At 35.5% G+C, this 24,651-nt stretch overlaps 1 protein-coding gene across 2 annotated transcripts; it reads right to left on the bottom strand.

Moving 5' to 3' along the window:
- Positions 1 to 1,006: 1,006 nt before the first annotated feature.
- On the bottom strand, positions 1,007 to 15,742 carry LOC142228602 (vitellogenin-1-like). Of its 2 annotated transcripts, none has more exons than XM_075299069.1 (3): positions 15,461 to 15,742; positions 1,849 to 2,108; positions 1,007 to 1,774 (listed from the first exon to the last, which is right to left on the bottom strand). In XM_075299069.1, exons 1-3 carry the CDS (start codon positions 15,690 to 15,692, stop codon positions 1,091 to 1,093), a joined length of 1,176 nt encoding a protein of 391 aa, XP_075155184.1. In that variant the 5' UTR covers positions 15,693 to 15,742; the 3' UTR covers positions 1,007 to 1,090. The 2 variants fall into 2 exon arrangements, with proteins under 2 accessions (XP_075155184.1, XP_075155185.1); XM_075299070.1 differs by lacking the exon at positions 15,461 to 15,742 and adding an exon at positions 6,939 to 7,301.
- Between the last annotated feature and the right edge of the window lie 8,909 nt (positions 15,743 to 24,651).

Below are 24,651 nucleotides of genomic sequence, written 5' to 3'. Positions count from 1 at the left end.
TGGCAAGATCTAACCAATATCCTTGTAAAATCGTCATTGCTGAGTAGCAAAAATTGTAAATGTTCCTGAAATTGTCCTATATCTCGAATGCATAAGTATATGCTGGTAAATCATAAATGCTCCTTTGTACAATTGCATTAAAATTTCTCTCGCTTCATATTTCCCATATTTTTTTATTAACATTGTGTTTCATTCCAGGGCGTTAGCCGATTTCAATTTTAATTCTAGAGATTTTGTAGAAGTACAAAAAATTGTCTCCATTATAAGTATGTTATTTGTATCTGGAAATGCAAACCTTTATATAGCCCTCCCAGCAAATTTGATGTAGTTGAGATGGTAACACAAATGTTGGTCTACATGGTGGTGAAGGGTATAATATAGTCGGCCCCGCCCGACTTTAGACTTTACTTACTTGTTTTTTTTTTTAATTTTGTTTAAAAAAATCAGAAAAATAGTGGTGATATATTTGTTTTACAAGTAGAGTTATATATCTCGCATGCGTTTACCTCATGCCCGCAATTTTAGAATAAACACAAATCTAAGAATATAATCCCCTTAAGTCTTAAGTAGTGGCGATAAACACATTTCTGGCGAGCCCCATGGTAAAAAAGATTTTATAATTCCTTTGAACTGTAACATTTCTAGGAAAATGTTTATCCATCAAAATTTTTTCCTATTCTCTTTTGATGCTATTTATTCCCTATATTGTCCAACATGGTCTCGGAATCATGATAATGCTGTTTTGGGATTCTTTACAAATTTCGCACATCTCTACTGTTACCAAGCTAAGATTTCTAGGACAGCTCAGATGTTTCTCACCAATTTTCACTTCAAAATATTCATCAACGGATGAATATTTTGAATTTGAATAATTTAATTTTTGTAATAATACGACTGATTTTGTGGCCCCTATACAAACCTGCATTGAGATACTCAAATTATAAAAACTCGTAACCGAAACCAAACATATCGACAGTTTTTTTTTTTTAATTAAACAGAGATCGAATTAGCTTAAGATGTTTATCTTCAGTTTTATTTATTATCAATTTTAGCTGTCTCTTTGTTTACATTGTGCTTTGCCTCGTCCTTCTTAGTTTTTCTTTTGAGTTGAACATAGACCACAATTTTCGTAACTCAAGTTGCGATTTTTATTACCTTTCACGCCATAGGGAGCTTCGGGCTGAACTTCCATAAAATAGCTTCCCTTTGCTTTTGTGGATGCGGCATAACCCATAGGCACATCCTGTTTAGGACATTTACCCTCACGCAAACGTGTTAATGAGGTACAACGGGCCCCCATGAAATTATTTTCATTGCCTGGATAAACGGTTTCAGCAAAATATTCCCAAGCTCTTGCATGGGCACAAGTAACACTCACACAACCGGGAGGCAAGGGATCCAAACCACCGGGATAGAAGTCGGCATCACCAGTGGGACTGCGTTTACCCAATACACCAGAGTTGCTGTGGATCACATCAATGAATTCAGCATCACCACGCATGAGTCCTGAAAGTGTTTCGCCTTCATTGAAGCAAGGCTTGGCAGGATCTAAGCCCGTAACCCGAGGAATTAATTTTCCAGTTTTTTCATAGAAGAAACGAGCCGCTGCTCCCATAATATGAGATCCCAAACTATGACCGATCAAATGGATACGCTCAAGGGGTACAATTTTCACCAACTGTTCAAGGCCCGCAGCAATGTGCATTCCCAAATCCTCGGTATTGAAAGCAGACCAGGTATAGAGTGTGTCAACAAATGATGCAGCATCAATGGCCTAATGGGAATTCCAAAATATTTTGTGTAACAATTCTGATATATCTGTTTATCGAAACAAAACACTCCACTTACCACAAAATTTACATCTCCTCTGCATGCATAGGCCTTGGCAAAGACATCAATGGCTTCAGTATCATTCACAGTAGTGGTCCATCCTGTGGCAAAAATGACTACCTTCTTATCAGGCTGAAATTCGTGACTAGTCCACATTTCGTTGGCCTTAAGTAAGGGATAACTGTAACGATTACATGCAGTCCTTAGTTGAAAGTTCAACTTTTCAATATTGGGAGAAAATTTCGGCGTTATAGCATTCGATGACAAAGCAGATGCACCTGAAAGGTATAAAGATTTTAATAAATTAAACCCATATAAAAAGGCACAGTTGAAGAGTTTCATATCGAAGATTGGTGGCCGGCAATATCCTATTGCACTGAAAAACAGCAATCCATACTATCAAATATACATCTTGTGCAAAATTTGAAGCAAATCAGAGAAAAAATCTGGCTTCTAGAGCCATATAAGTGCATATCGTGCGTAAGATATATATGTGGGCTATATCTAAATCTGAACCGATTTCAACATGCGGCATGCGTACACCGAAAGAATTCTCTTCGTTAATTTTACGAAGAATTCTTCATTAACTATTCTTCATGAATTCTTCCTTAAAATAACGAAATTTTCATTCATTTTCGTAAATTTTACGAAGAACATTTTACGAATATACGAAACTTCTACGAAACATTCTACATTAACTTTTTCATGAATTTTGTGAAGAAGTTTTTACGAATATTTTACGAAACATTCTGCGTTAAAATTTCTTCATAAAAAGTACGAAACATTTTCTTTGAAATAACGAAGAAGTTTCATTGAAGTTGTAAAATTTCCGTTCGCGGCATTAAATTGTCTTTTATAATGTGCTTGAGTGTATTCCTTTATTCTATTTTTTATGCAAGTCTATGCTACTTCTCATTTGGGTGATAGCTCGCTATGAATAAAAGTGAAGCAATAAAACTAAAAATTATTCAAAAACTTAAGATGTAAAGTAGTGATGTCATTTTTCACACTTGCAACTACAACCAAATGCACTTTCGACTATAATTTTTTTTCTAAAAGTTCGAACATTTTTCAGAAAAAAGTACGAAAGTTTTTCATAAAAAGTACGAACCTATTTCATAAAAACTACGAAAATTTTTCATAAAAAGTACGAAACATTTTCATAAAAAGAACGAATTTGTTTCATAAAAAGTACGAACATTTTTCATAAAAAGTACGAAGATTCTTAATAAAAAGTACGAATTTTTTTCATACAAACTACGAAAATTTTGGAAGAACTTTTCTTCGTAAAAAGTACGAAATATTTCGTACTTTTAATGAAAAGTTTCTTTGGTTGTAAAACAATGACAAATTTCGTACTTTTAACGAAATTTTTCGTTCTTTTTACGAAGAAAATTCTTTCGGTGTAGCTAGAATATTATTTCTGGTACCTGTGCACAATTTCAGGTAAATCGGAGTGAAACTGTGGTCTTAGAGTGAAAATTTAGTTTCCGATGCCCATTTAAGTGTATATCGGACAATAGATATATATGGAAGTATCTAAATCTGAATCGATTTCCACCAAATTTTGCACACTGGACTGAACTACTAATTAGACTCCTCATGCAAAATTTCAAGCAAACCTAAGCAAAACGTTGGCATCTGCAGCAACACCAGATTTTGCCAATATTTTATATGGCCCCAGAAGCCAAAGTTTTGCCCAAGTTTTTCACGAGGAGTCTAATTAGTAGTACAGTCGAGTGTGCAAAATTTGGTGGAAATCCGTTCAGAGTTAGATACTCCCATATACCATTCCCAAAATTGGTATCAAAAATACCCAAAGTGGGGAAATATATGGAAAAAGCGTTATTTTTTCGTAATTTGCATATTTCTCAGCTGTTTACTGGCAGGATGTTTAAACCTTTTACTGTTATTTAGTGAACACATAGGGCTTTTTAGAAACAAATCGGCTTAGCAATCGGTGCTTTGCCGAATGAGAATTTTTGAAAAAAAAAAAATTTCTTTTTGAAAAATTGTCGATTTTGGGCGGAGAATAACTCATATACTACTTGACCAAAATGGCCGATAAAAGCTTAAAACGTATCCCTATATGGTCGCCTATAAGAAAGAAGTAAAAAAAGATTGGGAGAAATCTGTAAAAAAATGTTACGACAGCAAGAAGGTATGTGCTTTTTTCCAAAAAAAAAAAAAAAGGTCAAAATTCGAAATTTTTATACCCTCCACCATAGGATGGGGGTATATTAACTTTGTCATTCCGTTTGTAACACATCGAAATATTGATCTAAGACCCCATAAAGTATTTATATTCTGGGTCGTGGTGAAATTCTGAGTCGACCTGAGCATGTCCGTCCGTCCGTCTGTTGAAATCACGCTAACTTCCGAACGAAAAAAGCTATCGAGTTGAAACTTGGCACAAGTAGTTGTTATTGATGTAGGTCGAATGGTATTGCAAATGGACCATATCGGTTCACTTTTACGTATAGCCCCCATATAAACGAACCCCCAGATTTGGCTTGCGGAGCCTCTAAGAGAAGCATATTTCATCCGATCCGGCTGAAATTTGATACTTGGTGTTAGTATATGGTCTCTAACAACCATGCAAAAAGTGGTCCACATTGGTAAATAATCATATATAGCTCCCATATAAACCGATCCCCAGATTTGGCTTGCAAACCCTCAACGAGAAGCAAATTTCATCCGATCTTGCCGAAATTTGGTACATGGTGTTGGTATATGGTCTCTAATAACCACGCAAAAATTGGTCCACATAGGTCCATAATTATATATAGCCCCCATATAAACCGATCCCCAGATTTGGCTTACGGAGCCTCAATGAGAAGCAAATTTCATCCGATCCGGCTGAAATTTGGTACATGGTGTTGGTATATGGTCTCTAACATCCATGCAAAAATTGGTCCACATCGGTCCATAATTATATATAGCCCCCATATAAACCGATTCCCAGATTTGGCTTGCGGAGCCTCAAAGAGAAGCAAATTTCATCCGATCTTGCTGAAATCTGGAACATGGCATTAGTATATGGTCTCTAAGAACCATGACAGAATTGATACATATCGGTCCATAATTATATATAGCCCCCATATAAACAGTTCTCCAGATTTGACCTCCGGAGCCTATTGGAGGAGCACAATTCATCCGATCCGGTTCAAATTTGGAACACGGTGTTAGTATATGGCCGCTAACAACCATACCAAAATTGGTGTATATCGGTCTATAGTTATATATAGCCGATCCCCAATCACACAAAAATTGTTCCATATCAGTCATAATCATGGTTGCAACTCGAGCCAAAAATAATCTACAAAAAATTTTATTTCTATAGAAAATTTTGTCAAAATTTTATTTCTATAGAAAATTTTGTTAACATTTTATTTCTATAGAAAATTTTGTTAAAATTTTATTTCTATAGAAAATTTTGTCAAAATTTAATTTCTATAGAAAATTTTGTCAACATTTTATTTCTATAGAAAATTTTGTTAAAATTTTATTTCTATAGAAAATTTTATCAAAATTTTATTTCTATAGAAAATTTTGTTAAAATTTTATTTCTATAGAAAATTTTGTCAAAATTTTATTTCTATAGAAAATTTTGTTAAAATTTTATTTCTATAGAAAATTTTGTCAAAATTGTATTTCTTTAGAAAATTTTGTCAAATTGAATTATATACGTATTTAATCGGTATTTTTTAGCTCAATATATATATAGAATGGACTTACTTACAATTTAGAAGATGGTGTTAGGAGGTTTTATGATACGTTGCCACGGGCCATCTTTACCGCAACCCAAGTAATTCGATTGTGGATGGCAGTATGTAGAAGAAGTTTCTACGCAATCCATGGTGGAGGGTACATAAGCTTCGGCCTGGCCGAACTTACGACCGTATACATTTGTTTTCTTTTACGATTCGTAGAATTTTGCAGTTAAGAAGAAAAATTACGAATCCACTTAAAAACACAACTTCTAGGTTCCAATACTGACCCCACTTTGTCAAAATTTTGCAAAAAAAATAAATTGTAGGGAATGCAGTTAAGAAGAAAAATTACGAATCCACTTAAAAACACAACTTCTAGGTTCCAAATACTGACCCCACTTTGTCAAAGTTTTGCAAAAAAATAAATTGTAGGTCCCATATCTTGCAAATTTCATACCCCCGAGGTGACCAATTTTCAACACCTACACGTCAGCTCGTGGACTCACTAGGGACCCACAAATTGGCAAACTTAGAGGAAAACACTTCACCTTTCACACACAGAAAAAAATTATGTTGCTATCTTTATCCGTTCAAAAGTTACAGAATTATTTCCAAAAAATCGATTTGGAAGCACTGTGCGCCGCCTTGAGTTGATCAATCGATTTACAATTTTTTTGTGCCAACTTAACTCTTCAAAATGGTCTAGTCCCACAGATTGAAATCGCGAGATTTTGGTGACCATTGTATGGTAGAAACGAAGCGAGGAACCTCCTTTTTAAGTCATTCTTGGTTTCGTGCGAGCAGACCGAAAAGTGCAAAAGCCATATGTCATAATGCAGCTAAAATACGAACTTGGCTTAATGACGGGTTTCAAAACATTTTCCCAGGACCAAGGCTTGCCTGGAAAATATATACATTATGTAATATGCACATAAGACGGTAGAATAACTTAATGTACAATAGAGGTCAGTACCGACCAAAACGTTAAAAAATTCACAAAATTATTTTGAGTGACTGTAAATTGAAATAGAATATTTGCTTAGGTCAGAAACTCTTACAGTATTGCGAATCAAGAGAATTTCTCTTCATTAAAATTTAACATGACAATAGCGACGAGAATTGCATTAATTTGCTATTTCGGATAGAATATCAGTGCAACGATATTCTGAAGTAGTTTTTTGTAGTGTTCATCAAGGAAATCACATTCACGAAAAACAAAAGACTTGTATGAACGAATTTTAGTGTTTAACAGTGATATTTATACGTGAATTTTCGTTTATGACAGCCTATTCATATCACGAGCTCATCCTTACAAAAAGGGTTTCTTCTGGGTTTTCCCACTTTTCGCCAGACCAAGGCTTTGTTAAAAACTCCTCTACTATTCTCATTACTTACATATTTGATTGATGGTTGATGATACGAATTCAAATGGATATCCAGCAATCAATTGTTTACTGGTCTCAAACAGACCTTTTGGTGTTGGCAATTTATTGCCCACATCTCTGACAACACCTGTGGCAACATCACTGGTTGAAGTTAGGACATTTTTAAAACTCAAATCCACACCATTGGTGCTAATGATAAGGGCACAAAACCCTATTAGAGTTGTTATTGTCACAGATTTCATTTTACAAATCCCCGGCGACACTTAACCACTGCTGAATGTTATTTTCATAAATCAGAGTCCAGAACAATTTTTATTTATTTAATGACCATAGGCTTTCTATCTAGAAGTGAACGCGTTGTGATATATAACGAGACTAAATTGTTATGTGGGAATAAATCTCAGTTTTATACAAAGCGGCAAACAACCAGCCAAATAATGTGGGAATTCTAAAATTAAATCACATAAAGTTGATAAAATTAAAAATCGAAAACAATGAAAAAAGCATTGCATATTATTTATATGTTAATAAACATACTATATATATGAACACTTGTATATATATAGCAATGCGAGCTTTCCACATTCGTTTTGTGCATACAAATAGCTGACGTTGTTGTTTCTTCCCAAATGACTGTTGAACGAGCCTACCTTTTTGAGTCACCAATTGTCAATAGTGTCAAACAATATCGTTCAATTAGAAACGGAACAGAAACGGAAATGTCCGTCTGATCAATGAAACACTTTCTGTTAGGAAAAATTTTCTATTGACATTTGAGATGATTTATTTGTTAGTGTTCTAATCTTAAAGGTGGTCCACATGCATAGCACAGTGGTTCACTACAATTCTAATTTTTGAAAAATCACACTCATAATGAAACCCACGGTCATGATTTGAGTTTTGCCAATTAGCTAATCAAACCTCTTATTTGAATAATTTTTAACGTATTATTTTTGCTCATTCCTGGTTTGAAAATGTCGTGAGTATGTAGTGAGTCGTGAGCAAGCATAAGTCTTTAAAAGTTGTACGTGCATGAGTACGGCTTTTTATTTCGTGAATCTGCGAATGTGTGCATGTTCCTATCACTGGCTAAGTGTGATATATTTGATAAAAATCGGTTCAGAAGTAAATGTAGCTTCTATAAATATTAACGCCCGATATTGAGAAATATAAGTTTTTAAACCAAATGGAGTATTTTCTTAATCTTCTCAGAATAGTAGATTCAATTTTTTAACGATCTACATGGACGAAAAAAAAAATATTTTCATATGTTTGGGTGTAAAAATTATATGTGTGGAACTCAAATATTTAGCACATTATTTTTAAGTGCACGCATACAATGTTCATAAACTAGCATAACATGTTTGCGACATATATGTTTCTATGCTAGATGCTTATATGTTAATATGCTAGAACATATTATGTTTGGATGCAAACATATATTAATAAAGAAATTGCCTATAAACATATATGTGTTTGGAACAAGAGATCGAGAGAGTATGCTCCAAGTAAAAAAATGAAAGTAACCAATTGGTCTTAGAAATATATACACACAAGGAAATTCCATACATTTTTTTTCTACCAGTGTATGCCTAAGGTGAAACATAATATGTTTTAACAATACAAACAATATTTTGTTTGGACCAATCCTGAAAATATACATGCCCAGCAAAAAAAGCGCCCCCAAAAAAGTAATGAAAATGTTCTTTTTGGATCCGGAAGTGGTGCAAAATTGACGCAGAAGCGATGAATTTAACATGGGCTTGTCATAGGACGGAAGTCCTCCATTTCAACCGCCGGTGCACTGAATTTGCATCACTTCTTTAGGTGTGGTTTTGGATGTAAATTAATGGATTCTAACGCTTGTCTGAAGGGAGCCACCGTGGTGCAATGGTTAGCATGCCCGCCTTGCATACACAAGGTCGTGGGTTCGATTCCTGCTTCGACCGAACACCAAAAAGTTTTTCAGCGGTGGATTATCCCACCTCAGTAATGCTGGTGACATTTCTGAGGATTTCAAAACTTCTCTAAGTGGTTTCACTGCAATGTGGAACGCCGTTCGGACTCGGCTATACAAAGGAGGTCCCTTGTCATTGAGCTTAACATGGAATCGGGCAGCACTCAGTGATAAGAGAGAAGTTCACCAATGTGGTATCACAATGGACTGAATAGTCTAAGTGAGTCTGATACATCGGGCTGCCACCTAACCTAACCTAACGCTTGTCTAAACCTTTGACCTCAAATATTTTCAAAAATTCACAATTTTTTCAGATTGGATTTAGCATTTTTTTTTTGACAAAATTTTAGTAGTTTGTACCATTTTATGAATTTTTAAACTATTTTTAACCAATTTGAAACAAAAAAAAGTTAAAATTACCCATTAAAAATATGAAAAAACCATGTAATAAAAAATTGAATGAAAAGAACTTTCTGTGTAGTTAAAATAAAGAACATCGTTGGGAGTACATCTTCTGGAAGTGCTTTTAAAGTTGTGCCTTTGGAAGAACTTCCAAATTTTTTTGCTGAGTGCTTGCAGTAGAATGTGTTTGGGAGTATATGTTAGAGAAGCGATTTTTTGAGGGTGTAGGATTGAAACCAATGTGTTTGTCAAAAAAATGGTGAAGGATGTAATATAGACGAGACGACTTTTTACCAGATCCAACATCCAAATCCACAATGTTACATCATAAGTAAGTATCCAAATCGTCCTATAGCAAACTTATTGATATACAAAATGTAATGTAACGGAGTAATGCGCTATATTTTTATACCCTCCATCATATGATGGTGGCTGATATGTAATCCAACATATCAGCGCTACATATTTATATCCTCTAAGACCCCATAAAGTATATATATTCTGAGTCGTTGTCGCGATGCCCGTCCGTCCGTCTGTTGAAATCACCCTAACTTTCGAACGAAAAAAGCTATCGACTTGAATCTTGGCACAAGTAGTTGTTATTAATGTAGGTCGGATGGCATTGCAAACGGGCCATATCGAACCACCTTTACGTATAGCCCCCATATAAACCAACCCCATATTTACCTAGCGGAGCCTCTTAGAGCACCAAATTCCACCCATCCGGTTGAAATTTGCTACGTATTATTGGTATATGGCCTCTAATGCTCGTGCCAAAATTGGTATACGTTGGACCAATATTACCCAGCAAAAAAAGCGTCGCCAAAAAAGTAATGAAAATGTTTTTTTTGGATCCGGAAGTGGTGCAAAATTGACGCAGAAGCGATGAATTTTACATGGGCTTGTCATAGGACGGAAGTCCTCCATTTCAACAGCCGTTGCACTGAATTTGCATTACTTATTTAGATGTGATCCGAATTCAATGTTTTGGATGTAAATTAAAAAATTCTGTGATATTTTGTCAAATAAATAATTTTTATAATTTTTTATAATTTCTAATGGATTCTAACGCTTGTCGGAAACGTTTGACTTCAGATATTTTAAAAAATTCACAATTTTTTCAGATCGAATTTAACATTTTTTTCCACAAAATTTAAATGATTTGTACCATTTTATGAATTCTTACTCTGTTTTTAACCTATTTGAAACAAAAAAAAATTAAAATTATCCATTAAAAGTATGAAAAAACCAAGTTATAAAAAAATTGAATTAAAAGAACTTCCTGGGTAGTTAAAATAAAGAACATTATTGGGAGTGCATCTTCTGGAAGTGCTTTTAAAGTTGTGCCTTTGTAAGAACTTCTAAATTTTTTTGCTGCCCCCAATAGCCCCCATATAAACCGATCTCCAGATTTGGCTAGCGCAATCTCTTGGAGGCGCAAATTTCACCCGATCCGATTAAATTTCGTACGTAGTGTTAGTATATGCCCTCTAACACCCACGCTAAAATTGATCCTTATCGGACCTTGCTTATATATAGCCCCCATATAAACCGATCCCCAGATTTGGCTTGCGGAACCTTTTTGAGGCGCAAGTTTCACCCGATCCTGTTGAATGAAATTTGGTTTGTGCTGTTAATTTATGATTTCTAATCACCATGCAAAAACTGGTCCACATCGATCTATAATTATATAGAGCCTATATGGAGGCTCCCCATATTTTACTTATTGAGCCTCCTGGATAAGCAAATTTCATCTGATCCGCCTAAAATTTGGTACTAATCAAGCAAACAATGATCAATATTGGTTCATAATTATATTATAACAGGTTTGCTGATAAGTCCCCGGTCTGACACATAGATGGCGTCGCTAGTATTAAATGCATATTATTTTTATATAGTACCAACCTTCAAATGATTCGTGTCAAAATTTGACGTTTGTAAGTCAATTAGTTTGCGATATAGAGCGTCTTTTGTGAATCAACTTTTGTTATTGTGAAAAAAATGGAAAAAAAAAGAATTTCGTGTTTTGATAAAATACTGTTTTTTTGAAGGGAAAAAATACGGTGGAAGCAAAAACTTGGCTTGATAATGAGTTTCCGGAGTCTGCCCCAGGGAAATCAATAATAATAGCACGGAGGACGGTGAACGCAGTGGACGCCCAAAAGAGGTGGTTACCGACGAAAATATCAAAAAAATCCACAAAATGATCGTAAAATGAAGTTGATCGAGATAGCAGAGGCCTTAAAGATATCAAAGGAACGTGTTGGTCATATCATTCATCAATATTTGGATATGCGGAAGCTCTGTGCAAAATGGGTGCCGCTCGAGTTTTTCCGTCGATATGTGACAATGGATGAAACATGGCTCCATCACTACACTCCTGAGCCCAATCGACAGTCGGCTGAGTGGACAGCGACCGGTGAACCGTCTCCGAAGCGTGGAAAGACTCAAAAGTTCGCTGGCAAAGTAATAGCCTCTGTTTTTTGGGATGCGCATGGAATAATTTTTATCGATTATCTTGAGAAGGGAAAAACCATCAACAGTGAATATTATATGGCGTTATTGGAGCGTTTGAAGGTCGAAATCGCGGCAAAACGGCCCCATACACGCAAAAAAATAATTCTTTCCTGCCAAACGAAATTTTAGACAAACAAAGTTCGTTTCTTATTTGCTTTTCGCTGTAAGGAAGTGTATTTGGAAGAAAAGTATATACTTTTTGTGATAAACATTTATTCTTTTCCAGGATGTAACAACAATTTCATAAAGACTAACTAAAAAATTTTTTTTTCTTGCTACTTGCATTTTCCCTCACATCTTTCTCACATCCACGAGTTTTTTAGTTCTTAACACCTTTAGGTGGGTACTATGTTCGGTTTTCGAGTTGAAAATCACTTTATTTTCGCGATTACTTTTCCTGAAATAATCAAAATTATAAATTAAAACCAAAATATTCCTGTAAAGTCTTGTCGAAATCTAGGGGAACAAGAAACTTCGCATCAATTGAGTTAATTTGTCTGCTTCATATTGAACAGTTTTAATAAAGTAACCGCGAAAATTTCAACTCGAAAAGCGAACATAGTACTTACCTTTTTCCTGTAATACCAACAATGTAGAAGAAATTATACGAATTTATAAATTTTTAAATTTTTTTTACCTTTCGCCTGGACGGAGAATCGAACCGCGGACCATGCACTTTGTAAGCCAACACACTAACCACTGAGCTATGTACCTGTTATGGTCACCAATAGATAATTATCCATATAAGTTATATTTATATAGCATAGCTTGCGGCGCCCACGAACCGAATAAACAAAGTTTATTTAACAGAAACAAACATTTCGTTTGGCACCGTGGAGCAGTGGTTGCTACGTCTGACTCTCATGCCAAGGGTCGTGGGTTCGATCCCTGCTTCGACCAAAGTTTTTTTTTTTTTTTACATACATTCCACATATGTTCGGAAGATTCCGAAAAAATGTTCAACATTACATTGTACTATATTAAATTTTGAACTGTAAAATGTGTTTTATTAAAGACCAAAAGTCAGAAAAGAACAGTGTTTGATATAAACGAAATGGACTCTGTTGTTGTTTCAAAAATAACTTTTTTTATTGAAAAAATAAAAACTTTGTAACAAACGAATTTTTTTGGTGATAAAGGTTTGAAATTTTCGAAGCAATTCAAAAAACTCTAACAAAAGAAAAACGTTTTCGGTACACGTTTTCCAAACGTTTTTTTTTTTTCTTTGCGTGTATGAAGAAGAAAAAAGTGTTGTTCCACCAAGACAACGCACCGTGCCACAAGTTATTGAGAACGATGGCAAAAATTCATGGATTGGGCTTCGAATTGCTTCCACACCCACCGTAGTCTCCAGATCTGCCCCCACCGACTTTTTCTTGTTATCAGATCTCAAAAGAATGCTGAGGCAAATCCGAAGGAGTACTACCAAAATGGTATCAAAAAATTTGAAGGTTGTTATAATCGTTGTATCGCTCTTGCAGGGAACTATATTGAATAATAAAAACGAATTTTGACAAAAAAATGTGTTTTTCTTTGTTAGACCGGGGACTTATCAGCCAACCTGTTAGACACGTCTAATTATACCGGTCAAGAATTGTACTGGACTAACTCCATGTCATCTAACTTACAATTTAGAAGACAATGATAAGAAGTTTTTAGATACTTTGTCATTGGCAAGTGTGGCCACAAACCAAGTAATTCGATTGGTGGAGGGTACATAAGATTCGGCCTGGAAAGGTGGACACCCACGGTCGCCTCAATTTTGTCCACATTAGGGAGGTCTCCAGTTATGAGAGGTTAATTTTAATGTGTTTATATGGCATTAGTCCCCATACATCAGTCCTCATTTGGTAGGTGTCCGGTTTTCAGAGTTGTCCAAGTTGGAGATCTTTGATAAAATTTAAAGATATTTTTTGGGACAATACAAATTAATTTTTCACAATTTTATGGTATTTCGTATATCATTATATGCCAATACGTGTAAAAGAGGAGATATTTTCTCATCAAAGAGCTGTTTTGATGATTATTAAGATTAACCGGGAGTCACCGTGGTGCAATGGTTACACTCAAAGAAAAAAAACGTTTGGAAAACGTGTACCGAAAACGTTTTTCTTTTGTTAGATTTTTTTGAATTGCTTCGAAAATTTTAAACTTTTATTACCAAAAAAATTCGTTTGTTACAAAATTTTTATTTTTTCAATAAAAAAGTTATTTTTGAAACAACAACACAGTCCATTTCGTTTATATCAAACACTGTTCTTTTCTGACTTTAGGTCTTTAATAAGACACATTTTACAGTTCAAAATTTAATATAGTACAATGTAATGTTGAACATTTTTTCGGAATCTTCCGAACATATCTGGAATATATGTAAAAAACAAAAAAACAAAAAAAAAACTTTGGTCTAAGCAGGGATCGAACCCACGACCCTTGGCATGCAAGTCGGACGTAGCAACCACTGCTCCACGGTGCCAAACTAAATGTTTGTTTCTGTTAAATAAACTTTGTTTATTCGGTTCGTGGGCGCCGCAAGCTATGCTATATAAATATAACTTATATGGACAAGTATCTATTGATGACCATAACAGGTACATAGCTCAGTGGTTAGTGTGTTGGCTTACAAAGTGCATGGTCCGCGGTTCGATTCTCCGTCCAGGCGAAAGGTAAAAAAATTTAAAAATTTATAAAATTGTATAACTTCTTCTACATTGTTGGTATTACAGGAAAAGGTGTTAAGAACTAAAAAACCTCGTGGATGTGAGCAAGATGTGAGGGAAAATGCAATTAGCAAGAAAACAACGTTTTTTTTGAGTTAGTCTTTATGAAATTGTTTTTACATCCTGGAAAAGAATAAACGTTTATCACAAAAAGTATATACTTTTCTTCCAAATACACTTCCTTACAGCGAAAAGCAAATGAGAAACGAACTTTGCTTGTCCAAAATTTCGTTTGGGAGGAAAGAATTATTTTTTGCGTGTAGCATGCCCGCCTTGCATACACAAGGTCGTGGGTTCGATTCCTGCTTCGACCGAACACCAAAAAGTTTTTCAGCGGTGGATTATCCCACCTCAGGAATGCTGGTGACATTTCTGAGGGTTTCAAAGCTTCTCTAAGTGGTTTCACTGCAAGGTGGAACGTCGTTCGGACTTGGCTATAAAAAGGAGGTCCCTTGTCATTGAGCTCAACATGGAATCGGGCAGCACGCAGTTATAAGAGAGAAGTTCACCAATGTGTATCACAATGGACTGAATAGTCTAAGTGAGCCTGATACATCGGGCTGCCGCCTAACCTAACCTAACCGTTTATTAACAACATGTGTTGCCACCTGATTACTAAAAACGTGTAATAGCTATATTAGTGCTATTAATTATTAATGAATACATATTTTATAAAAGGCTAATAAAACAAAAAGAGTGTGATAGATGTCACTGATTTAAACTACACGTTATTGTTTTTTTTTTATGAATAAGGCCGTAAGTATTTTACGGAGGTTTACGACGTTTTTGAGGTATGATAAAATACGTGTGAAATGTATGTCAAATACCTTACAGTTTACGACAGACCATCTCTGCATATACATATATGGGTCAATTTTAACACATTATCCTCACTTTTAAATACAAACATGGCATTGATTATGTTCTCCCCGTACTTACATATTTGATTGACTGTTGATGAGACAAATTCAAATGGATATCCGGCAATCAATTGTTTACCCTTCTCAAATACTGCCTTAGATGTTGGTAACTTCTTGGGAATATCTTTAAGGACACCTACGGCAATATCACCAGCTGAAGTAACAAGATTTCTGAAACCCAAATTTAGACCATTACATGTAATGATGAGGGAACAAATTCCAATAATAATTTTCAACACCGGTAATTTCATTATTCAAGTACCCGATACAGTGACATACAAGTAATAAAATGTAAGAAATCTAATAAAAGTCCTCTACATTTTTATATCAGATGACCATCTACCACCTTGCTATGTTGTTGTAAAAATCTAATAGTTTTTTCTTAGAATAAAATTTTTCATTTACATCAAACCACACTTGTTGTGGGAATAAATAATATAAACAATAGAAATGTATTTCTTATTATTTATATGTAAGTAAACAAAAATATATACAGAAATACAATTATGTAGTTACGTATATTTTTGCCCACATTTGGAAACCATATGCGTTACGTCAATACAGACGCTTTGTTTTGCAAATATGGCAAGTGGACGAGCCTACCTTTTGCGTTATAAACTATCAGCTATTACAAACATGTTCCTCTAATTAATAAAAACGGAACAGAATCGAAGTCCGTCCGTTAAATAAAGTATTTTCTGCTATTGATAAATAATCGATAATGAAACTTTCCATTGATAGTTCACATTATATACGAGTTATTAGTCTATTGCTATATAAGGTGGTTAACCTATAACCGCACAATGACAATTTACTTCAATAATTTAAATAAACATCGGCCTCACCGAAACTCGTACACCCTTCACTGTAGATAACCTAAAACATATTCTTTTGCGGGTATCAGAAATATGTCATTCAGTTTGCTTAGATAATCATTTGGAGATTTCCGGTTATTTAAGAGGTTGGCTGATAAGTCCCCGTTCTGACACAGAGATGACGTCGCTAGTATTAAATGCATATTATTTTTATATAGTACCAACCTTCAAATGATTCGTGTCAAAATTTGACATCTGCAAGTCAATTTGTTTGTGAGATAGAGCGTCTTTTGTGAAGCAACTTTTGTTATTGTAAAAAAATGGAAAAAAGGAATTTCGTGTTTTGATAAAATACTGTTTTCTGAAGGGAAAAAATACGGTGGAAGCAAAAACTTGGCTTGTTAATGAGTTTCCGGACTCTGCCCCAGGGAAATCAACAATAATTGATTGGTATGCAAAATTCAAGCGTGGTGAAATGAGCACGGAGGACGGAGAACGCAGTGGACGCCCGAAAGAGGTGGTTACCGACGAAAACATCAAAAAAATTCACAAAATGATTTTGAATGACAGTAAAATGAAGTTGATCGAGATAGCAGAGGCCTTAAGGATATCAAAGGAACGTGTTGATCACATCATTCATCAATATTTGGATATGCGGAAGTTCTGTGCAAAATGGGTGCCGCGCGAGCTCACATTTGACTCACATTTGATTCTGAGCGGTGTTTGCAGCTGTTAACTCGTAATACACCCCAGTTTTTCCGTCGACATGTGACAATGGATGAAACATGGCTCCATCACTACACTCCTGAGTCCAATCGGCACGCGGCTGAGTGGACAGCGACCGGTGAACCGTCTCCGAAGCGTGGAAAGACTTAAAAGTCCGCTGGTAAAGTAATGGCCTCTGTTTTTTGGGATTCGCATGGAATAATTTTTATCGATTATCTTGAGAAGGGAAAAACTATCAACAGTGACTATTATATGGCGTTATTGGAGCGTTTGAAGGTCGAAATCGCGGCAAAACGGCCCCATATGAAGAAGAAAAAAGTGTTGTTCCACCAAGACAACGCTTATGCCCGATTTCATGTTAAGCTCATTGAGCTTAACATGGAATCGGGCAGCACTCAGTGATAAGAGAGAAGTTCACCACTGTGGTATCACAATGGACTGAATAGTCTAAGTTAGCCTGATACATCGGGCTGCCACATAACCTAACCTAATACAACGCACCGTGCCACAAGTCATTGAGAACAAAAATTCATGAATTGGGCTTAGAATTGCTTCCCCACCCACCGTATTCTCGAGATCTGCCCCCCAGCGACTTTTTCTTTTTCTCAGACCTCAAAATGATGCTCGCAGGGAAAAAATTTGGCTGCAATGAATAGGTGATCGCCGAAACTGAGGCCTATTTTGAGGTGAAACCGAAGGAGTACTACCAAAATGGTATCAAAAAATTGGAAGGTCGTTATAATCGTTGTATCGCTCTTGAATAACAAAAACGAATTTTGACAAAAAAAAATGTATTTTTCTTTGTTGGACCGGGAACTTATCAGCCAACCTTTTACACTACACGAAAAAACTTTTTGAATAAATTCACACTTGCTCATGAAATTAAACATTCCCGCACTGAAAAAAAGCCTGCCCGGTTCGAAAGATTTTGTATTTACTTTAAAAAATTTGGTATTGATTCCGAGCCAAAGAAGCGGAGAATACAAGTAAGGATACGTTTAAGACACAATTCTCTTTTAAATTTGGGTTTTGTGTACTTGCTTCTAGGAAGAAAATTTTAATTTTTCGTTCTCTCACCTTTTTTCTTCATATGATATCAAAGTCCTTTAAAAACGAGTTAACGACAACTTTATTTTCCAAATTAAGACTCGACTTCCAGTAGAAATTATGCTATGTTTCAAATAAAAACTTCTTTAAAATAAAGTTTTGAAAAACATGTCCTATATTTGAACGATTTTTTGCTTTGTAGTCAATGTGCAAAAAGACAACAAATTTAAAGTCAATCTCATTAAATTTAAAAATTTTTTTTCTGAATTATTAAAGTCAAGATGACCTTAGCCCAAGCATTGTTTTTCATGTTATGATACCCATTTTTAAGTCAAATCACTTAGTATTCACTCAACATTTTTGGAATTTATTTCTTAAAGGTCATTCCAATTTGCCCCAAATCAATGAAAACAAGTAAGGAAAGTCTAAAGTATGGCGGGGCCGACTATACTATACCCTTCACCACTATTTGTACCGAAATCTTTGATACCATCTTAACAGCTTCAAATTTGTTGGGAGCTATATAAAGGTTTATATTCCCATATATAAATATTTAAATATGAACCGATTTGGCAAAACATTTTTAAACTTTCACAAAATTCCTTGACTTTATAAATATTTAAATTTGTTAATGGCCGGGACGGACCACAATGTTAGTAAGGTTAGGTTAGGTTAGGTGGCAGCCCGATGACACAGGCTCACTTAGACTATTCAGTCCATTGTGATACCACATTGGTGAACTTCTCTCTTATCATTGAGTGCTGCCCGATTCCATGTTAGGTTCAATGACAAGGGACCTCCTTTTTATAGCCGAGTCCGAACGGCGTCCCACATTGCAGTGAAACCACTTAGAGAAGCTTTGAAACCCTCAGAAATATCACCAGCATTACTGAGGTGGGATAATCCACCGCTGAAAAACTGTTTGGTGTTCGGTCGAAGCAGGAATCGAACCCACGACCTTGTGTATGCAAGGCGGGAATGCTAACCATTGCACCACGGTGGCAATGTTAGTAAATAATTAAATATTTAAATTGCATCAAATCTGCATTTAAAGGGTGATTCTTTTGAGGTTAGGATTTTCATGCATTAGTATTTGACAGATCACGTGGGATTTCAGACATGGTGTCAAAGAGAAAGATGCTCAGTATGCTTTGACATTTCATCATGAATAGACGAACGATCTGCCACAACGTCGAATTTTCAGTGAATGGGCCCTAGAAAAGTTGGCAGAAAATCCGCTTTTTTATCGACAAATTTTGTTCAGCGATGAGGCTCATTTCTGGTTGAATGGCTACGTAAATAAGCAAAATTGCCGCATTTGGAGTGAAGAGCAACCAGAAGCCGTTCAAGAACTGCCCATGCATCCCGAAAAATGCACTGTTTGGTGTGGTTTGTACGCTGGTGGAATCATTGGACCGTATTTTTTCAAAGATGCTGTTGGACGCAACGTTACGGTGAATGGCGATCGCTATCGTTCGATGCTAACAAACTTTTTGTTGCCAAAAATGGAAGAACTGAACTTGGTTGACATGTGGTTTCAACAAGATGGCGCTACATGCCACACAGCTCGCGATTCTATGGCCATTTTGAGGGAAAACTTCGGAGAACAATTCATCTCAAGAAATGGACCGGTAAGTTGGCCACCAAGATCATGCGATTTGACGCCTTTAGACTATTTTTTGTGGGGCTACGTCAAGTCTAAAGTCTACAGAAATAAGCCAGCAACTATTCCAGCTTTGGAAGACAACATTTCCGAAGAAATTCGGGCTATTCCGGCCGAAATGCTCGAAAAAGTTGCCCAAAATTGGACTTTCCGAATGGACCACCTAAGACGCAGCCGCGGTCAACATTTAAATGAAATTATCTTCAAAAAGTAAATGTCATGGACCAATCTAACGTTTCAAATAAAGAACCGATGAGATTTTGCAAATTTTATGCGTTTTTTTTAAAAAAAAAGTTATCAAGCTCTTAACAAATCACCCTTTATGATTCATCGGTCGATACATACGAATAAGAGTATAAGTACATTTTAATCCTTTTTGCGAGTTTTCGACTTAGCAGTGGCGATTTTACAAGATATATGGGTGCTTTGCTTAAGACTGAGCCGATTTTGACTAAATTTGGCACACATTTCTAAAATTGTAATTGCACTCACTGTGCACAACTTCAAAATTTTCGAAATGAAACTTTGGCCTCCGTGGTCATATGAATACATGGTATATGTAAAAGATATATATGGGAGTTATATCTAAATCTGAATCGATATTGACCAACTTTGACATGCATAGCAAGATCGTTAGTTCTACACTCTGTGCAAAACTTCAACTAAATCGGTGTGAAATTTTGGCCTCGGATAACAGCTATATCTAAATCTGAACAAATTTCAACTAAATTTGGCATAAAAATGTTCCACCCATTCTCTGTGCACAATTTCAAGTAAATCGGAGTGAAATTTTGACTTACGGTTGTCATATGAGAGTAAAACGGGCGAAAGCTATATATGGGAGCTAAATCTGAATCTGAACCGATTTTAACCAAATTCGGCGTGCATACCTATAATGTTAATTCTACTTCGTAAGCAAAATTTCACGTAAATCGGAAATAAAACATTAGCCTCTAGGGCCGTATGAGTGTAAATCGGGCGAGAACTTTATATGGGAGCTATATCTGAATCTGAACCGATTTGACAGATATTCTGCAAAATTTACGAGACTCATGGACACTAAAAGATGGATCTATGACGGCTCCTTCTGAGCGTTACATACAAATGTACAAACTTATTATACCCTGTACCACAGTAGAACATTTTCCCTCACATTTTTCTCACTTCTACGAGGTTGTTTAGTTCTTAGCCTTTTTTTGTACTACAAACAATGTAGAAGAAATTATTCAATTTTATAAATTTTTGAAATTTTGAACCGAGGACCAAACAGTTTGTAATCCAACATCCACTGGGCTTCGTAGCTATTATTGTCATCAATAGAAAATTATCGTTATAAGTTATATTTATATTTATATTGCATAGTTTGCGGCGCCCACGACCCCACGATTAAACAAATTTTATTTAACAGACACATAAATTTTTTGGGCACCGTGGAGCAGTGGTTGGTACGGTACGTCCGCCTTGCCTACCAAGGGTTACTGCTTCGACCGAACACCAAAAAGTTTTTTTTTGTTTTTGTTTTTATTACATATATTCCAGATATGTTCGGAAGATTCCGAAAAGATGTTCAACATTAAAATGTGTCTTATTAAAGACTTAAAGTCAGAAAAGAACAGTGCTTGATATAAACGAAATGGACTGTGTTATTGGTTAAAAAAAAAATTATTGAATAAATAAAAATTTTGTAGCAAACGAATTTTTTTCGTGATAAAAGTTTAACATTTTCGAAGAAATTTAAAAAAACTCTAACAAAAGAAAAAAGTTTTCGGTACACGTTTTCAAAATACCATATACTAACATCACGTACCAACTTTCAACCGAATCGAATGAATTTTGCTCTTCCAAGAGGCTCCGGAGGTCAAATTTGGGGATCGGTTTATATGGGGGCTATATATAATTATGGACCCATTTCGACTAATTTTTGCATGGGTGTGTGAGGCCATATATTAACACCACGTACTAAATATCAACTGAATCAGATGAATTTTGGTCTTCCAAGAGGCTCCGGAGGTCAAATCTGGTGATCGGTTTATATGGGGGCTATATAATTATGCACCGATGTGGACCAATTTTTGCATGGACATTAGATACAATATACTAACCCCATGTACCAAATTTCAGCCGGATCAGATGAAATTTGCTTCTCTTTGAGGCTCCGCAAGCCAAATCGGGGGATCGGTTTATATGGGGGCTATATATAATTATGGACCGATGTGAACCAATTTTTGCATGGTTGTTAAAGACCATATACTAACACCATGTTTATCTTAGAGACTCCGAAAGCCAAATCGGGGGATCGGTTTATATGGGGGCTATATATAATTATGGACCGATGTGGACCAATTTTTGTATGGTTAGATTTTTGTATGGTTAGAGACCATATACTAACACCATGTACCAAATTTCAGCCGGATCGGATGAAATTTGCTTCTCTTAGAGAGTCTGCAAGCCAAATTTGGTGGTCCGTTTATATGGGGGCTATACATAAAAGTGGACCGATATGGCCCATTTGCAATACCATCCGACCTACATCAATAACAACTATGGACGGACAGACGGACATGCTCAGGTCGACTCAGAATTTCACCACGACCCAGAATATATATACTTAATGGGATCTTAGCGCAATATTTCGATGTGTTACAAACGGAATGACAAAGTTAATATGTTATACCCCCATCCTATGCTGGACGGTATAAATATTATGAAATATGTTTAAAGCTAAAACCATTTTTATTCAATTTCCTAAAAGTGCATCTATGATTTATTGGGCAATTAGAGGTATATGAAAATTTAGCGGTGGTGATTTAACAAGGATATGGTCAATTTTGAATTTTGAGATAATATTTGGACAAATCAGTCGAAATTTAAACAAGTCGGTATCTTATATAAATCTTAACATTTCTGTGCAAAGAGCGTGTAGGACATGACCAAAATATAAGAAATCATCACTGAAATTTTGTGTAAAATATGGGAGTTTTGGCCATATTTGCCTAAATCGGAAGAACATATATGGGGGCTTTATCTAAATATGAACCGATTGGCATCAAATTCGACACACTCAAATATAATGTTAAATCTATTTTATGTGCAAAATATCAAGTCAAATCAAATCAGGATTTCGTCAAGACATGGGAGCTATATCTAAATCTTAATCGTTGTGAACCAAATTTGGCACACATACTAAAAAGTTAACTGTACTCTTTGTGGAAAATTGCTAGTAAATCGAAATGGAATCTTGGGCTACGGTGGTCAAATAATTTTTTTAATTAAAAACTTTACTAGTTTCAATTACTTTCTTAAATGACTTACGGCCATTTTCTTGTAGCTCCGCTAGGCTTTAACTGCCAGTTAACAAAAAATAAATTTCAATTATCTTTTCTCCTGTTAACTTTAACTGAAAAATTTCCTGTACACTGAAAAAAAAGCATGCCCGGTTCCAAAGATTTTGTATTTACTTTAAAAAATTTGGTATTGATTCCGAGCCAAAGAAGCGGCGAATACAAGTAAGGATACTTTTAAGACACAATTCTCTTTAAATTTGGGTTTTGTGTACTTGCTTCTAGGAAGCAAATTTTAATTTTTCGCTTTCTCATCTTTTTTTCTTCATATGCTATCAAAGTCCTTTAAAAACGAGTTAACGACAACTTTATTTTCCAAATTAAGACTCGACTTCCAGTAGAAATTATGCTACGTTTTAAGTAAAAAATTTCTTTAAAATAAAGTTTTGAAAAACATGTCCTATATTTGAACGATTTTTTGCTTTGTAGTCAAGATACAAAAAGACAACTAATTTAAGGGCAATTTCATTAAATTTAAAGAATATTTCTGAATTATTAAAGTCAAGTTGACCTTAGCCCAAACATTTTTTCTTTCATGTTATGATACCCATTTTTAATTCAAATTACTTAATTATAAGGACAGTACGACTTCATTGCAAAGTTTATCGACTTTTGGACAAGGAAAAAAACTTTATATTTGAGAAATGCGTCTTCTATGCTAAGCAAAATTTGCATTCGTATTTTAAAGACACGAAATCTTTGACCTCACGACAATATTTTTATACCCTTCACCACTACTGTGGTAAAGGGTATAATAAGTTTGTGTATTTGTATGTAACGCCAAGAAGGAGTAATCATAGACCAATCTTTTAGTATACGGATCGGCTTAGAATTAAATTCTGAGTCGATTTAGCGATGTCCGTCTGTCTGTCTGTCTGTCCGTCTGTCTGTTGATGTATTTTTGTGTGCAAAGTACAGCTTACAGTTTTAGTCGGATTGTCCTAAAATTTGGTATAGGGTTCTGTTTCGGCTCATAGACGATCCCTATTGATTTTGGAAAAAATCGGTTCAGATTTAGATATAGCTGTCATATATATTTTTCACCGATCTGGTCATAATTGGCGTGTATATCAACCGATCTTCCTCAAATTCCGTACATCCGAATATTTTATGTGTCTCGAAAAACTTGCAAAATATCAGCCAAATCGGTTCAGATTTAGATATAGCTCCCATATATAGCTTTCGCCCGATTTACACTCAATTGCCCACAGAGGCCAATTTTTTGCTCCGATTTAGTTGAAATTTTGCACAGGGAGTAGAATTAGCATTGTAGGTTAGGTTAGGTTAGGTTATGTGGCAGCACGATGTATCAGGCTCACTTAGACTATTCAGTCCATTGTGATACCACATTGGTGAACTTCTCTCTTATCACTGAGTGCTGCCCGATTCCATGTTAAGCTCAATGACAAGGGACCTCCTTTTTATAGCCGAGTCCGAACGGCGTTCCGCATTGCAGTGAAACCACTTAGAGAAGCTTTGAAACCCTCAGAAATGTCACCAGCATTACTGAGGTGGGATAATCCACCGCTGAAAAACTTTTTGGTGTTCGGTCGTAGCAGGAATCGAACCCACGACCTTGTGTATGCAAGGCGGGTATGCTAACCATTGCACCACGGTG

This window comes from Haematobia irritans, chromosome 3, assembly GCF_050003625.1.
Source record: "Haematobia irritans isolate KBUSLIRL chromosome 3, ASM5000362v1, whole genome shotgun sequence".
NCBI classification, from domain to species: domain Eukaryota; kingdom Metazoa; phylum Arthropoda; class Insecta; order Diptera; family Muscidae; genus Haematobia; species Haematobia irritans.
This window is presented reverse-complemented; position numbering and strand designations above follow the sequence as displayed.

What these genes read in the sequence shown, in the direction of transcription:
- LOC142228602 (XM_075299069.1), bottom strand. Translation starts at nt 15,692, where the DNA reads ATGAAATTACCGGTGTTGAAAATTATTATTGGAATTTGTTCCCTCATC. An exon ending in ATCAACAGTCAATCAAATAT is followed by an intron (nt 2,109 to 15,460) that starts GTAAGTACGGGG and finishes TATACCTTTCAG; the next exon opens with GTGCATCTGCTTTGTCATCG. An exon ending in GAGGAGATGTAAATTTTGTG is followed by an intron (nt 1,775 to 1,848) that starts GTAAGTGGAGTG and finishes AATTCCCATTAG; the next exon opens with GCCATTGATGCTGCATCATT.